Raw genomic sequence first — 14,321 nt, 5'->3', positions numbered from 1 at the left:
TTAGTTAGTGAATCACTTGAACCGTAACACTTCCAGACACGTACTCTGAGAAGTTAGAGGAAGGATGTTTCAAGAAGTAATTTTACAATGTATGAAATATGTAAGAAGAATTTTGCTTCGACTTGCATGAAAATACTTCTAAGAAGTTGAAACAATAACCTAAGATAAAAGGAAATTTTGCCTATTGAGATGACTTGTTTCAAATTTTAAAGGGTTCATGTGTAAATTTGTCTTGGGAGTTTTCACACAGGAGTGTTGAGTACCCAGAAGTTCTTTTTAGGTGTAAGTTTGCCCCAAAAGTTTAAATCATATTGAAATTGTCCTGATTGTTAAAAAACTAATATTAACTATTAAAATAGCAACGTTGACTTTTAATACTTTTTTAACAATATAAGGTAGTATTACAACGATTTTAAACTTTTGAGATAAGTTTGCTTATAAAAAAATTTCAAGTACCCAGCATTCCTAAGTAAAAATTTTCAAAACAAATCTGTACCTTAATCAAATTTTAAATGGTATTTTATTGAAAGTTTCTCTTTTCTTCAATTCCTTCACTTTTCATCAAAGGCCTTACTTGGGGTAACATTTAAAAACATTTATAAGCACGTTTTATGTAAATCAAGACAGAAATCCTCTCATATACTTATCTCGTATTCTGTAAAATTATAATAAAAAAATTATTTATAAGCTATTTCAAACACTCCAAAATTAATTCTTACTAACAAACTGAGGAGGTGTTTAGATAAAATCAAAACTATAATTTTAAAAATACTTTAACGATATACAAAATAAATATACAGAGGTGTTTCCAAAAACTCCTTCGTTCTCACTAACAAACCTGCCCTTGAGGATTAGAACTCATGACGCTGATCCCATGACATGGCGGGAAAATGTCCAGATAGTCCTTGGCATATATAAAACCCTAACTCATTTCTCTACTTCGTCCGCGCTCTCTCCCGTGCAATCGGTCTACGTAATTCTGCAGCTTCAATGTTGATTGGTTGAACAATCTAGTGGAACATTGAGTTTCCTAACAATCCTGTCTCTCAAAATTAGGTTCGATAAATTTTTTTTTGTGGGTTTTGTAAATTTCCATATTTTTTGTTTGGAAATTCGCATTAGTTTTCGTAGAACCTAGGGTTTTCTTTTCCGGGGATCCATGTAAATCCATGGAGAAATAAATTTATGCCATTGATGCTTCATTAATTACTCGATTTCTTATTATATGTTAGGAACAAGGTAGAGACCTCCGAAATCAGTAGAGTTTTTCTAGTCGCAAATATTTTATAAAAATGACCGATGCCTTTGATGATGAAGCTGAGCAGTCAGTTACAATCCACGAATATCTTAAGGAAGTTGAGGACCGGGAGCTTGTGAGTCTATTTTTTCTTCACACTTTTACTTCATTTTCCTGCCTGTGCAAGTGATTGTGAATTTCTATTACTGGCGTTGGCAGTCATCCATTTAATTGCTCGCAGCTTTATTTGATCGACAAAACTGTTACTATACTATTGGTTTAAAACGAATAGCTCCATGAATAATGGTTTAGTGCACGATTTTCTTCAATTGGTGGTGGGTAATGCTAGAGACAGAGGATAAGGCGAATCTCAATTGAAGTGAAACGCAATAGCTCTTCATAGTTGAAAACATTGCTAGGCTTCAAAATATGTTTGCTAGATGATGCTAGACTTGAGTTCTGCTTCATTTCATGAATTCTTATGTGCAATATGAATTTAAAGATGAAAAAATCAGAATGATTTAGGAGCAGACTGAGATTTATTCAAGGTAGTCAAATGCAGGAGGTGCCTGTAATGATCACACCCATCAACTAATTATATGACTATAAACTTAACTCAAACCGAAGACTTAAACATCCAATCTAATATTAATAGCAGTAAGGTTCAGTCACAGAGTAGCTGCAGTATCAGATAGAGAAGAAAAAGCCATAAAGCTCCAGCATAATAGAAATAGGAAAGTATAATAATAAGAGAGAAGAAAAGAAAATGTACCACCGCAATGGGTCAGTGACAATGGCCACAGGAAAGAAGATAGACGTCTGAGAGGGTAGACAACTTCAGCAAAATTCTTCACTCCATAACCCTCTTCATATTTCTATTTAGCCCTATTTCTTCCTTAATCCACTCCACATCTCCTAGGTCCATTCAGCCCATTAGTTCTGGTCTTACAGTCTGAGTTAGTAATTGTAGGCCCATTTGTGACAGTACCTTGGCTTACGTGATGCCCTTGAGCTAGAAACGCTGGAAAAGTGTTTGTCCAAGTGAAGAAAAGCATTAAGGTAAAGGCAAAATGTTATGGATAAGCTATATATATGTGTGTGTCAGGAAAATTAGCATAAACAATGGTAACATTTGGACTTTTGCATAATAATAGTGATTAAAAAAACTATTGAAATTACAAGTTAAAGAATACTTGTTTAAATGTGTATCACTAGCTTTCTAAATAATCTCACAAAGTGAAAGACCACTTTTCTCAATTATGCTGGATTTATAATTTTTCCCTGTGCTTAATATACTTAAAATGACAGCTATGAGTTATTGTGCGGGATTTTAGAAATGCATAACTATGCTACCAAACTTAAGTGTATGAAAAGCACTTAATGTGCACTTGTTTGATGAGAAATCATTCTTTTTGAAGTCTCACATAAATAATCTGTTTTGTAGTACTTTGAGATTCTGAGCCTTGAAGCCTGAAAAAGTAATAAATTTTTCTTCATCTATTATGAGTTTGATCTCTTTTTCTTGAGCATTTTTTCAATGTGTTTGGGACCAATAGTATTTTGCTGCGTGACGTTTACCATATATTGACTTGTACTCATCCAAATGTGAATAGTCACCCTCTTATTTTGTGCACTTTGCATAGATAGATAGAGGCTTGTCTTTCTTATTTATAAGAAATTATGATTATGCTTAAGCTGATCTTTTTAAAATGCTAGCTTATTTCATCTCATGTTTTCTATATTCATCTTTGTTCTTGAATTGAATGTGTTTATAGTACCATTTTTTTTTCTAACTCAAATACTTAAATTCTTCTCTTAGGAAGCTGATTTAGTTCTAGGGGGCGATGATGGCAAGGAGTGTACCTATAACAGTGGCTATATGAAAAGGCAAGCAATTTTCTCTTGTCTCACCTGCACCCCCGATGGGAATGCTGGAGTTTGCACTGCTTGCTCATTGGCTTGCCATGATGGCCATCAGGTAAGTTTTTTCTACCATAAGGACAGCAGAATGGTGGTCAACTGAACTGATTAAAGATGTGATTTTGCATACCTCTCCTTTTGACAATTAGAATGGGACACTGACATCACATTATGCTGTTTGTACTGAACCCAAAGTATAGAGGGATTTCCAAAACAAATCTGAACTATTATGCATTTCTCTTAAGATATAAATTTTGTTGTCATCATTTGTTTAAAATAATTTTCTATTGTTTCCTTTATACTGTTGTTTTTACCTGTTCAATACAAGATTGAATGGTTTCTGGTTTTCATTACTGCTTTTGAGCTAAGGTCGTGGAACTGTGGACAAAAAGAAACTTCAGGTGTGATTGTGGAAATTCGAAGTTTGGGGAGTTCTATTGCAAGCTTTTTGCCAACAAGGATGTTGAAAATGTTGAGAATGCATACAATCACAACTTCAAAGGTTCATATTGCACCTGTGGTCGGCCTTATCCGGATCCAGATGCTGTAGAACAAGAAGAGATGATCCAGTGCTGTTTATGCGAGGATTGGTTTCATGAGGAGCATCTTGGCCTAGAGTCTTCTGATGAGGTTGGTATCTTGGAGCGAGGTCTCTGTTCTTCTGTTAACCATTTTAGATCTTTTTCTTTTGTGTCAGTCTCGGCTGGGGCTTTCAATGTAGTTTGAATTTTAGCTAATCAGTTATAGGTCTTTTGAGCCAAGGAGAACGCTTAATGAGATTATTGAACGAGATCCTTTAGTTAACAACCAATCTAAGATTTGATTGTTGATAGAGCACAATGTGATCCGTGTAGCTGACCCTACCTAGTGGGATAAGGCTTCTTCTTCTTCTTCTTGTTGTAGGTCTTTTGAGTTAGCTTGCTGGGGCTTGGGTTATTTTTTGCCAAGTCCTTGATTACAATCATAGATAACTTCATAGATTCCTGCCGATTCAGCTTATGCTACATAGAATATGAAGTTGAAGATTCTTGGCTTTTTTTTTTTCCCCTTTTTTTTCCTTTTTTTTTCTTTTTCTTTTTTTTAAATAATGCTAAATCTCCTGCTGCTGAGTGGAAAATTAGTGGCAACTATCACTTGGCCTGGAACAAATTTTATTTGGGCTCAGGATCTTACAGGAATCACTTAAAGTGGATCTTTTGAATTGAGTTAGTCTGAGCTTGTAGATAATTTAATAAACTCAAAATAATTTGTCATTGGCACGTTAGGTTTGCTCAAAATCTTGCCTCTAATGGTCCCTCGTCCATTTGAGCAAGTATTGTTTGAGCTATTCTTGGTTTATTGTTGGCTTTTGATGATGTTGACGGTTGTTTATTTCTTCCCTTTACCTTTTTTTCTTTTTTTCACAATTTTATGTATTCTGTAATAAAATGCTTTCCTTGGCACACCTTTATGTGGCTCTGTTCTACCTCTTCTAATATCCTAAACGTTAATCATTATGCTCCTCAAGACGTTAGTTTTGGTTAGTTTAAGTACCTCATGCATCTTAAGATGGGTTTCTTGTCTTGGCATCTTTTTGTGTTTGATTTGACATGTTCTCCTTCAGTTCTCACTTGAAGCTAATGTCAAGGTGGTAAAAGCATTACTGACTGGACATTTTTTGTTATCCTCTAAACACGCGTGCACCTGCTGCATATTAATGTTTTTTTCTTAATTGTGGATCAAATTTATGAGAGCGGACAGTGCATTTGTTGTCAGGTGCAATCATAAAGCTTTATGTGATGGGGTAACTTATTTTCTCCTACGATGATGATAGTTATATATTTGATTTAAGTTGTTCTGTATCTCCATGTAATCAACTTTGAAATTTCTAATAGGGACGTCCTTAATGTTACCTTGTTTAATTTTCTGTTGCTCGTGCTATTTCTCAGATACCAAGAGATGATGAAGGAGAGCCTCTGTATGAGGACTTCATATGTAGAGCCTGCTCTGAAGTATGTTCCTTTTTAAGATTGTATCCTGAAGCAATATGGGCTGCAGGAAAGCAGCAAGATGCTGATATTAAAGGTAATGAGGGTAAAGTTGCGTCAGAAGGTATGCCTTCAACTCGCGGATCTGAAAAATCAACAAGTGATGCCTGCTCTCATAGTTCCCCTGAAACTGAGGATTTAAAAGTTAAAGCCCATGAAACTGGGGATTCAGAAGTTAAAGCCCCTGAAATTGAGGATTCAAAAGTTAAAGCTGATTCTGAATCTGTCGCTGGAGGGAAGGATCCACTTCAGAGAGAAAATTGTGCTATCAGTGCAGATTTAAATCCAGGCACTAAAGACAACAATCTGCATACCAATTGTGTCCTTGGTGTTGACATTGCTGATGCTCCTCCAAGTACAGATAGTAAACCAATGTTCCTTTGTAAAAATTGGAGAGATGCTTTATGCAAATGTGAGAAGTGTCTGGAGTATTACAATCAGAAGAAGATTGCTTTTCTGGCAGACAAAGAAGACTCAATTGTGGAGTATGAGAAAATAGGAAAGCAAAAGAGGGAAGAAAAGTTGCAGCAGCAGGAGGGTGCTGAGTTGAATTTTTTCAATAAACTTGGGCACGTAGAGAAAGTTGAGATCTTGAAGGGCATTGAGGAAATGAAGGACGGGCTTCGTGCTTTTCTGGTACAATATCTATGGCAAAGCATTTTTATTTAGTGCTTTTACCATTTGTTCAGAATTGTGGAGGTGAGAGAAGGGTGCATGGCCTTGTTTTATTAACTATTGTTTTATATACCATGACAGGACTCTGCAGACTCGTCAAAGCCAATCACTGCTGCTGATATTCACCAGTTTTTTGATGACATAAAGAACAAGCGTCGTCGTGTAGAGTGAGTTCTGGCATGTTCTTCTTGTCTTTGCATCTTTAAGACGTGGTAATCTTAATCTTCAGACTTGAATATGGAGTTGGTTTGTGCTAGCTGAAGTTTACTAAGCCTGCGAGCTTTATGATCTTTAAATTAGAGTATTCTGAGTTGTATGACACACTCTCTTAAAAATAGACTGTGTATTCACGTTTCTGGAAGTTAAATCGGGCTTACCGTGTTCTGCTGCTGCATTGTTGGAGTGTTGAGTTGTTGAATGCATGGTTTTCAATCCAGATGAAACAAACTACCACTAACCCTTGTATTAAAAATATGAGTTCCCCTTAATCTTAAATCCTATGGGTTTAAGGATTGAATGAGGCATTCCATTTTCAGAAATTCAAGCAAACTACCTATTTAACTTATTAGCGGCGTTGTTTACGCCATACTTATCAACAAAGTTATTATGGATCTTTTTTTTATTTTTTATGCTGTGCCTACCAGCATTGGCTCTTATGAATCCATGTGCTTCTTTGATCATATTTATAAAGCAAAGAGATATTTTTTTGGTCCTATCTAGGGGTCTCATTAAATTTTTTTTTGTATGATTGTACTACCCTTAATTTGTATTGTGTAGATTGTTATTTTTTTTAAAAATAATGTATACAAGGATCTAATTTAAAATTTGGTGAAACTACAAGGATTGACAATCTAATTTTTCCATTTGCTCAATTTTAGTCCAATCCTTATTGTTTGCTCAATTTTAGAATCAGCCCTTCCGTTACAAATCCCGTTAGTTAACTGTATCTGAAAGCCCACGCACAACTCCGTCCCTCCCTCCACTCGCCCTCCTTCAAACTCTCTCACAGTGCTCATGCTCCCCCCCTCCCACCATCGTCGTATTCTCTTCTCAAACCAAGTCTTCTCTCTCTTCTATGGTTGAATCTCTTAATCATTAACTCAGACTAAGAAATGGGTTTGAGGCTAATTCTCTCACATTTTCGTTAAAGGAATGAGAAACATCATCTTCAAATCTTCTCTCCTCTCTTTTGCACCACTATCTTCGCTATCCACCCCACTTTCCTCCCCACTTTCGACATTCTCTCTCATTGATGGAAGAGAACATTGAGATCGCTCGCTCCTTCATTAACCAATGTCCTTATGCCAAAATCGCCTCTTTTTTTCGTCGCAGAAGGCAAATACTACCATGAGAAAGAATTGCGGAATGCATGATTTGTGCTAGTTATGAGAAAAAGTGCGTCAAGATTTACACCCTCGTGGGAAAATTGATCCTCGATGAGGCTATGTACCATGTCGGAGTGGAAAGCCGACCTTCTGTCAAGTCCAGAAAAATGGAGGAGGTGGTCCAGTTGAAGATTAAGTACCGGTTGAAAGCTATCAGTCACCATCACAACTCTGTTTTATGGAGAATCGCTGAGTCCTGTTTAGCTAAGATTAGCAACAATGGAGGAGGAGAGATAAGGAAATGACTAATCTAAAATACAGAGTGAAGCTTCTGCAAGAGATAACGATGATGGTGGAGAGAGGGAAATAATTGTGTGAGAGAGATAATGATGTTTGCGACAATGGGAGGGGGAGGGAGAAAAGTCGAGGGAGGAGTGGTGCGTGAATTTTGTCAAATATTATTCAAGACCACGTCACTTTCTGTCAGCTTAATCTAACGGCATATCCAATGGAAGGAGTGATTCTAAAATTGAGCAACCAATAAGGATTGGATAAAAAGGTGGAAAAAAAAATATAAAGATCTAATTAAAAATTTGTTAAAATCATAAGGACTGTCAAATTAATTTTTTCCCTCCAAATTTTATATTTCATTATATGTTTATTGAGGCAAGTTAACTAACAATATAACTTAGTAAATAATATTTTCTCTTGAGAATTGAATTTAGTCTTAAATAAAAGATCGCAATTCATTTTGTCTCATAAATTTATAGTTTTTTCTTAAAATGTTCTTATTTATTGTAAGAAATTTTTATCAAATAGTTCTTTCAATACGCATAATTAGAGAGTGCAATTAAGGAAAGTAAATATATATTTGTTAAAAATAATAAATTTAATTAATTTTTTTTAATCTTCTCAAATTAATTGTCTAATTTTTACATTAATTGTATGAATTCCGCTTTGAATAGAGTTTTGAAACTAGATATGAATAACTTATTTCTCCCACTCTGAAATGCTAAATCCGCACTACATGTCCTAAATGAAACACAAACACCCATATAAAAATGAAGTAGCTCCTGTTGGCAGCTTGTGCAAATTTCTCAATTTGACACACGCAAATGAAAGAAGTGAAAATTATAGATGAGTCTCAAACAAGGATATCAACTACTAATAGATTCTCTTAAATTGAGTTATTATTAATAGGTCCCTTAACAATTTATGCAAAAATCACACAGTAGGATAGGTAGTAAATTTCTTGTTTTGACTTGCAATCGCAAGTATTGGAGAAGGACGTGAGAACTTTTTTTTTTAATCATGTGGTGATTTACAAGTCTTCCTTCAATATTTCCCGGTCAAAATAAAGAATATAATTTACGAATTATATGTATTTTTTTGGCAGAAGTCAAGGGATCTATTAATTAGTAACCACGTACCTTCATGAGAGTTATTAGTTACTCCTCTGCTCCTTAAAACTTACAAGTTAGTTTGGGTGAAATAAAAAAGCTAAATAAATTAGGAAAAATCCTTTAAAAAGATATTTAGATAAGTCAAATTTTTATTTGGGTCACTGAATCTTTCAAACTCCTCATAAGGTCACATGACTCAAAGAAGGATTTTAAAATTTCATAAAATGACTCTAATGCACCTTTCATTGAAAACCTAGAGAGATGAGAATTTTCTATATATGATTCTTGTGTTGCGTAGAAGTTTCAAATGTGAAAAACTTGGTGTCTACTATTACAATAGTTAGTTTTTATATTAAATCTTTCTCCTATATTCATAATAGTTTCATCATGCTATCTTGTTTCTTCATTTTTCTTAGCATGGATTGTGGGTGACGGGTTTTGTTGGGGAGGGAGAAAAAGTTGCAGCACAATGAGAAGTGCCTCATGAAAATAGATAAACGAGAGCATGGAGTGTTGCTGTTAAGGTGAGCTAAGAGATCAATATATATGTGTGTGTGGGCGTGTGTGAGTGCGAGTGTGATGTAGGGTTTACAACACGTGTATGTAAGATAACTGATTGCGTTTGCTTGGTCATGAAGGTTCGGTATGTAGAATGCTATGAGGATTGAGGGTTACGTGTGTTGTTACTAACTAAGTAGAATGTGTTAAAACATGATTTAAAGTTGTTAAAACTTGAAGTTGAATTCTGTTAGAAGTGATTAGGACACGTTTTTTGTCAATATATAGCTAAGTGGAACATGTTAAAACTTAATTTGAAGTTGTAAAATTTTGAAAGTAGGTTGTGTGATGTTGATTGTGAAAAATGATAACAATCATGGTTATGAGGGCACATTTGTTGTTAATAACTGAGTGGAACCAGTTAAAATCCTTGGAAGCTAGATTTTGTTTGATTGATTGAAAAATTTGATAATGATCATGGCTAGGAATAAATTTTATAGTGAGTAGTAACTTGTTTGTTATAGGTTGGGAAAAATAAGAAATGACACTCACTTCAGGGTAAACAATAGCAAAAGAACTATTATTATTATTATTATTATTATTATTATTATTATTATTATTATTATTATTATTATTATTATTATTATTATTTATTTTATTCATGTTGGTGGCCAGTTTGTCAAGAATTTTGAAGGCCAAAGTCAATATAATAGAGGGAGTGTTGGGATAAAAAGCGTAAGAGACGGGATGACACTTAAAGAAATGAGAGTAATGATATCTTCATGGGCTGAAAATAAGAGTTGTTAATTTAAAAATAAAACTTGTTAAATACGTAATTGAACTTATTAATTTTTAAAGTTATATTGTGATCTAGTTTTTTTTTTTAAAATACTTACTACAAATTTGTTGCGGAAGCAGAAAGTTGTTAATTTAGAATTCAAATGTGTTAGCTACAAAATAAAACATATTAATTTTTAAGGTTATATTATGATAAAGCTTTATTCAAAGACTTATTACAAGTGTGTTATAAAGACATAAAGTTGTTAATTTAGAACTAAAACTTGTTAATTACATTATCAAATTTACTAATTTTTAAGATTGCATTGTGATCAAATTTTATTAAAAAAACTTACTGCACTTGTATTACAAAAATAGAAAGTTGTTAATTTAGAATTGAAACGTGTTAACTATAAGATGGAATATGTTAATTTAGAATTCCTTTTTTTCCTAATGAAAAGGACATTAGAGTCATTTCATAAAATTTAAAATAGTTTTTCGGGTCATGTGACTTAATTAGAAGTTTAACAAATTTAGTGACCAAATAACAATTTGGGTTATTTAAGTGTTTTTTAAAGAGTTTTTCCCAATAAATTATTTAGTCTAACAAATGTGACCTGATATCACTATAACAATCCCATATAAGATTAGATTATACTCTTCTGGTTCTATTTATAAGGTATTTTTAGCATATTTCACACAGATGAAAATAAACGTTAAACAACATTAACTTTCTATTAAAATATAATAATTTTTTAACTTTATCCCTATTTAATATATACACATTTTAAAAGAGCTATCTCTACTAAAATAAATGAAGAACAAAATAGCACATTCATGTTAAAAATTTAATAAAGTGACTTACAAATAGAACTAAGAAAAACCTTTTCTCTCTACTTTATAAATAAGGCTAGATGAGTGAGTATATGAGTTTATAAGTTAAATAAATAAGATTGGAACAAAACGATCAATGCGAGATAAAAAGTGGATTGAGATATTATATTTAATAATAAAATCAACTATAACTAGTTCCAACATTTAAGAGTGGAGGACTACTGATTTTCTTATCTAGGATTCCCCATTATTTGCCTCACATAGCCTCACATGAACACACATATAAAGAAAAGATATAATTGAATTGGGAGATATAGATGTGCAAAATTGTGTTTTAGGTTGGTAACCATGCTGCAAACTATTGAATATAACCTAACGCCCCTCTGAATATTGGAGAGATGTATTACAAAAAATATGAAGATAATCCAAATCTAACGTGATGGTTGTCCCTAACTTGAAACCACTTTGTGTGGCCTTCCTAGTTCCTATATTGTTAGGAGCTCCATATATTAATTTGGATTAACACATATGCATTGTAATAGTTTTATTTTAGGCAAAAAAGAAATAATTTTTACTAGCTATCCATGGTTTTCATTTGCTTTGGCCACCGTCCATGCTTTAAATCAAAAGAACAGAAAAGAAGAGAGAGAAAAGAGAGAAGAAACAACAACAACGTAATACACTAATATGTATTAGAAGATGCAAACAGTAGTGACAACCACTTATTAGGCATATACATACATATATATACAGACTCTTCAATTTCCTCCCTGCACCTTATCCGCACTTTCAGCACAAATGTAAAACACTGTAAAATTAAAATAGAGCTATAAGTTTTATTCATACACATCTATATATGAACTTCTACCTAAAATCTAGAAGTTTTAGCCAGAGGAGATGGGAATTAATGGTGATGAGGTTGTAGTAGGCAGAACATATAATTTTGAGTTTTTTTAATCCTTTTTTGAAGGAGGAGATATGGATGGTGAGTCACAGTCATTAGGTGCTGCTCACGTTGATGGTGGTTCTCCGTCAAAATATGGAGACGGTGGAGTTTCCCACGACGGAGGAGACAGTAAATATGGCGGAGTTGGTGGATACTGGTCTGTATACGGAGGAGGTGACGATGATGGGTACGGTGGTGGATACTCATTCACATCTGGCGGTGCTAAGGTATATGACGGTGGTGATGGCATTGATGGAGATGAACCTGGCGGACAGTCGCAAGTATAAGGAGGAGAAGGCCATGAAGATGGCGGAGGTTCAGAAGTACACGGAGGAGAAAACGCCGGAGGATATGGTACTGAAGGCGGAGACGACCATGAATATGGTGGGGTTTGAGAATAAGGTGGAAGAGGTGGTGACTCAGACGACGGTGGTGGAAGTGGCGGAGGCGTGTTGCTGCAGCATGTAAGTGGTGGAGTAGGTTCGTATCCAACCTGAGTTGGCTCAGGGAAATAGTGGAAAAGAGATCGTGAAGTAGCAGAAACCTGGAAGGAACCAAAGCTAAATGTAATTGCACAGAAAGCTAAAAGCCATAGCCGTGACGCTTTGGAACCTCTTATCATCTTCCTCACGAAAAGTTTTTAATGCTGGACTACGGTGCACTAATGCTATTCGCACTCCTCTTTATATAGCAATGTGTATATTATTCACATTACGCAATTATGCTGCATAACGATACTAGACAATTAAATTATAAATATTAAATATATTAGTTAAATTAGTTATTGGGTTAAATAGCATTTTTGCCCTGAAAGTTTTCAAAAAGAAGTCATGAGTACCCGAAAGTTTTTTTTTTTTGGGGTGCAATTTAGCCCCACAAGTGCTAAAAACGTAGCAACTTGGTGCTGTCCTAACAGACCCAAATTGTCAATGTCGGTTGACTGAGGTAAAAAAACATTTTTGTCCTGGAAGTTTTCAAAAAAGAGCTGTGGATATCTGATTTTTTTTTGGGTGCAATTTTGTTCTGAAAGTAGTAAAAAAATGTGGTAATTTCATCCTACCCTAAATTGTCACCTGACTCTAATATGATATATCAATTTATAAGTTACCTAAATTAGTCTGAGAGAAAAATGATAATTATGAGAAGCAAAGCGGACTAAAATCTTATATTTGGAACTAAATCTAACTCCCAACCAACTTTGTACTAAGGATCAAGAGTATTCATCTATATTTTTATTAACTTTTTATCATAAATATAACACTTTTCAATTTTATTTTTATATAAAAACTAGAGTTACATGTTGCATGGAGCTTTTGAAATAATCATTCAAGTAAATAATAACTTATCCAAAAAGTACTGCCCATAAATTTTCTTATATTTTATGTTGATATATTCTCTTACCATTTTTGGTACCCTTAATCTACCAAAGGGTTAACAATATTTCTAGTTTGATTTGGTTTGTTCTCCCCCCCCCCCCAGTGTGATGATGATGCGGCGTCTTACAATAAGATAATATATCAACATAAAATATAAGAAAATTTATAATCAGTACTTTTTTAATAAATTATTTACTTAAGTGATCATTTTAAAAGCTCCATATAACATGTAAAATAAACGTATTTCTAGTTTTTATATAAAAAATAAAATTGAAAAGCGTTTTATCTATGATAAAAAAGTTAATTAAAGATATAGATGAATACTCTTTATTTTTTGTATAAGAGTTAATTGAAAGTTAAATTTAATTCTAAATATAAGATTTTAATCTCCTTTCGTTCTAATATTTATCATTTTCTCTCTAACTAATTAATTTAGCTAACCTATAAATTGATATATTCTATAAGAGTCAAGTGACAATTTAGAGTATAGTGATATTGCTACATTTTTTACTACTTCCGGGGCAAAAATTGCACACAAAAAAACTTCTAAATACCCAAAATTCCTTTTTGAAAATTTTTGGGGCAAAAATGCTTTTTTAACTTGGTCAACGTTTGTTAGAACAAAACAAAATTGCTACGTTTTTAATATTTTCGGCACAAAATTGCACCAACAAAACTTCCAGATATCCACAGCCTCTTTTTAAAAGCTTCTGGGACAAAAGTGTTGTTTAACCCTCACTTATTTATAATAGATGTGTGTACTAATTTATCTTAAAATAATTCCTTTAATAATTTGCGTTTAAAATTATTCTCACTGATAAATACTCGTTCTTATAATATATATGCAATTAATAGAATTGTTTGAAAACAATAATAAATCTATGAAACAAAGTAAATTGACATCTTATAAAAAACTTGAAGAAATTGCAGATGAGGATAAAAAAATTTTTTTAAAAAAATGACAATTAAGTTTCTCATATAAAATTAATATAGAAACTTGGGTTATAAGTTTCAAAATTAATATATTTGCAATTAATAGAATTTTTTAAAAAAATAATAAATTCATGAAACAAAGTGAATTGACAAAAATTTCTTTTAATATAAAATAAATATCCACCAATATGTTCATAAACATAGTACACTTTTTATAATTGCAAATAGAAAAGTCATAACATGAGTAAATTAAAACTTGCATGCCCACTATATGTGTGCATGAATAATGGATTGTCACCGTCATTATAACACACCAACAATGATTATATATACCACACATACAGTATATCATGAATTTTCCGCAAATTAA

The 14,321-nt window shown here is 33.2% G+C and overlaps 1 protein-coding gene across 3 annotated transcripts; it reads left to right on the top strand.

Moving 5' to 3' along the window:
* Positions 1-914: 914 nt before the first annotated feature.
* On the top strand, positions 915-6,253 carry LOC114754675 (putative E3 ubiquitin-protein ligase UBR7). 3 transcript variants are annotated; one of them, XM_028943472.1, is made up of 7 exons: positions 915-1,056; positions 1,233-1,373; positions 3,057-3,215; positions 3,527-3,787; positions 5,086-5,359; positions 5,390-5,820; positions 5,941-6,253. In XM_028943472.1, exons 2-7 carry the CDS (start codon positions 1,293-1,295, stop codon positions 6,028-6,030), a joined length of 1,296 nt encoding a protein of 431 aa, XP_028799305.1. In that variant the 5' UTR covers positions 915-1,056; positions 1,233-1,292; the 3' UTR covers positions 6,031-6,253. The 3 variants fall into 3 exon arrangements, with proteins under 3 accessions (XP_028799305.1, XP_028799304.1, XP_028799306.1); XM_028943471.1 differs by having other exon boundaries at positions 5,086-5,820; XM_028943473.1 differs by lacking the exons at positions 915-1,056; positions 1,233-1,373 and adding an exon at positions 2,278-2,296 and having other exon boundaries at positions 5,086-5,820.
* Positions 6,254-14,321: the final 8,068 nt, after the last annotated feature.

The sequence above is a fragment of the Neltuma alba genome, unplaced genomic scaffold (assembly GCF_004799145.2).
Source record: "Neltuma alba isolate B1F8T4 unplaced genomic scaffold, ASM479914v2 tig00010174_pilon, whole genome shotgun sequence".
In the NCBI taxonomy this organism is placed as follows: Eukaryota; Viridiplantae; Streptophyta; class Magnoliopsida; order Fabales; family Fabaceae; genus Neltuma; species Neltuma alba.
Note: the sequence above shows the minus strand (reverse complement) of the source record. Positions and strands in the feature narration are given on the sequence as shown.

Bases quoted from the DNA above. Each gene is read 5' to 3' on its own strand.
- LOC114754675 (XM_028943471.1), top strand. From the start codon at position 1,293: ATGACCGATGCCTTTGATGATGAAGCTGAGCAGTCAGTTACAATCCAC. The intron at 3,216-3,526 runs GTAAGTTTTTTC...TTTTGAGCTAAG, and splicing joins CTTGCCATGATGGCCATCAG to GTCGTGGAACTGTGGACAAA. The intron at 3,788-5,085 runs GTTGGTATCTTG...GCTATTTCTCAG, and splicing joins GCCTAGAGTCTTCTGATGAG to ATACCAAGAGATGATGAAGG.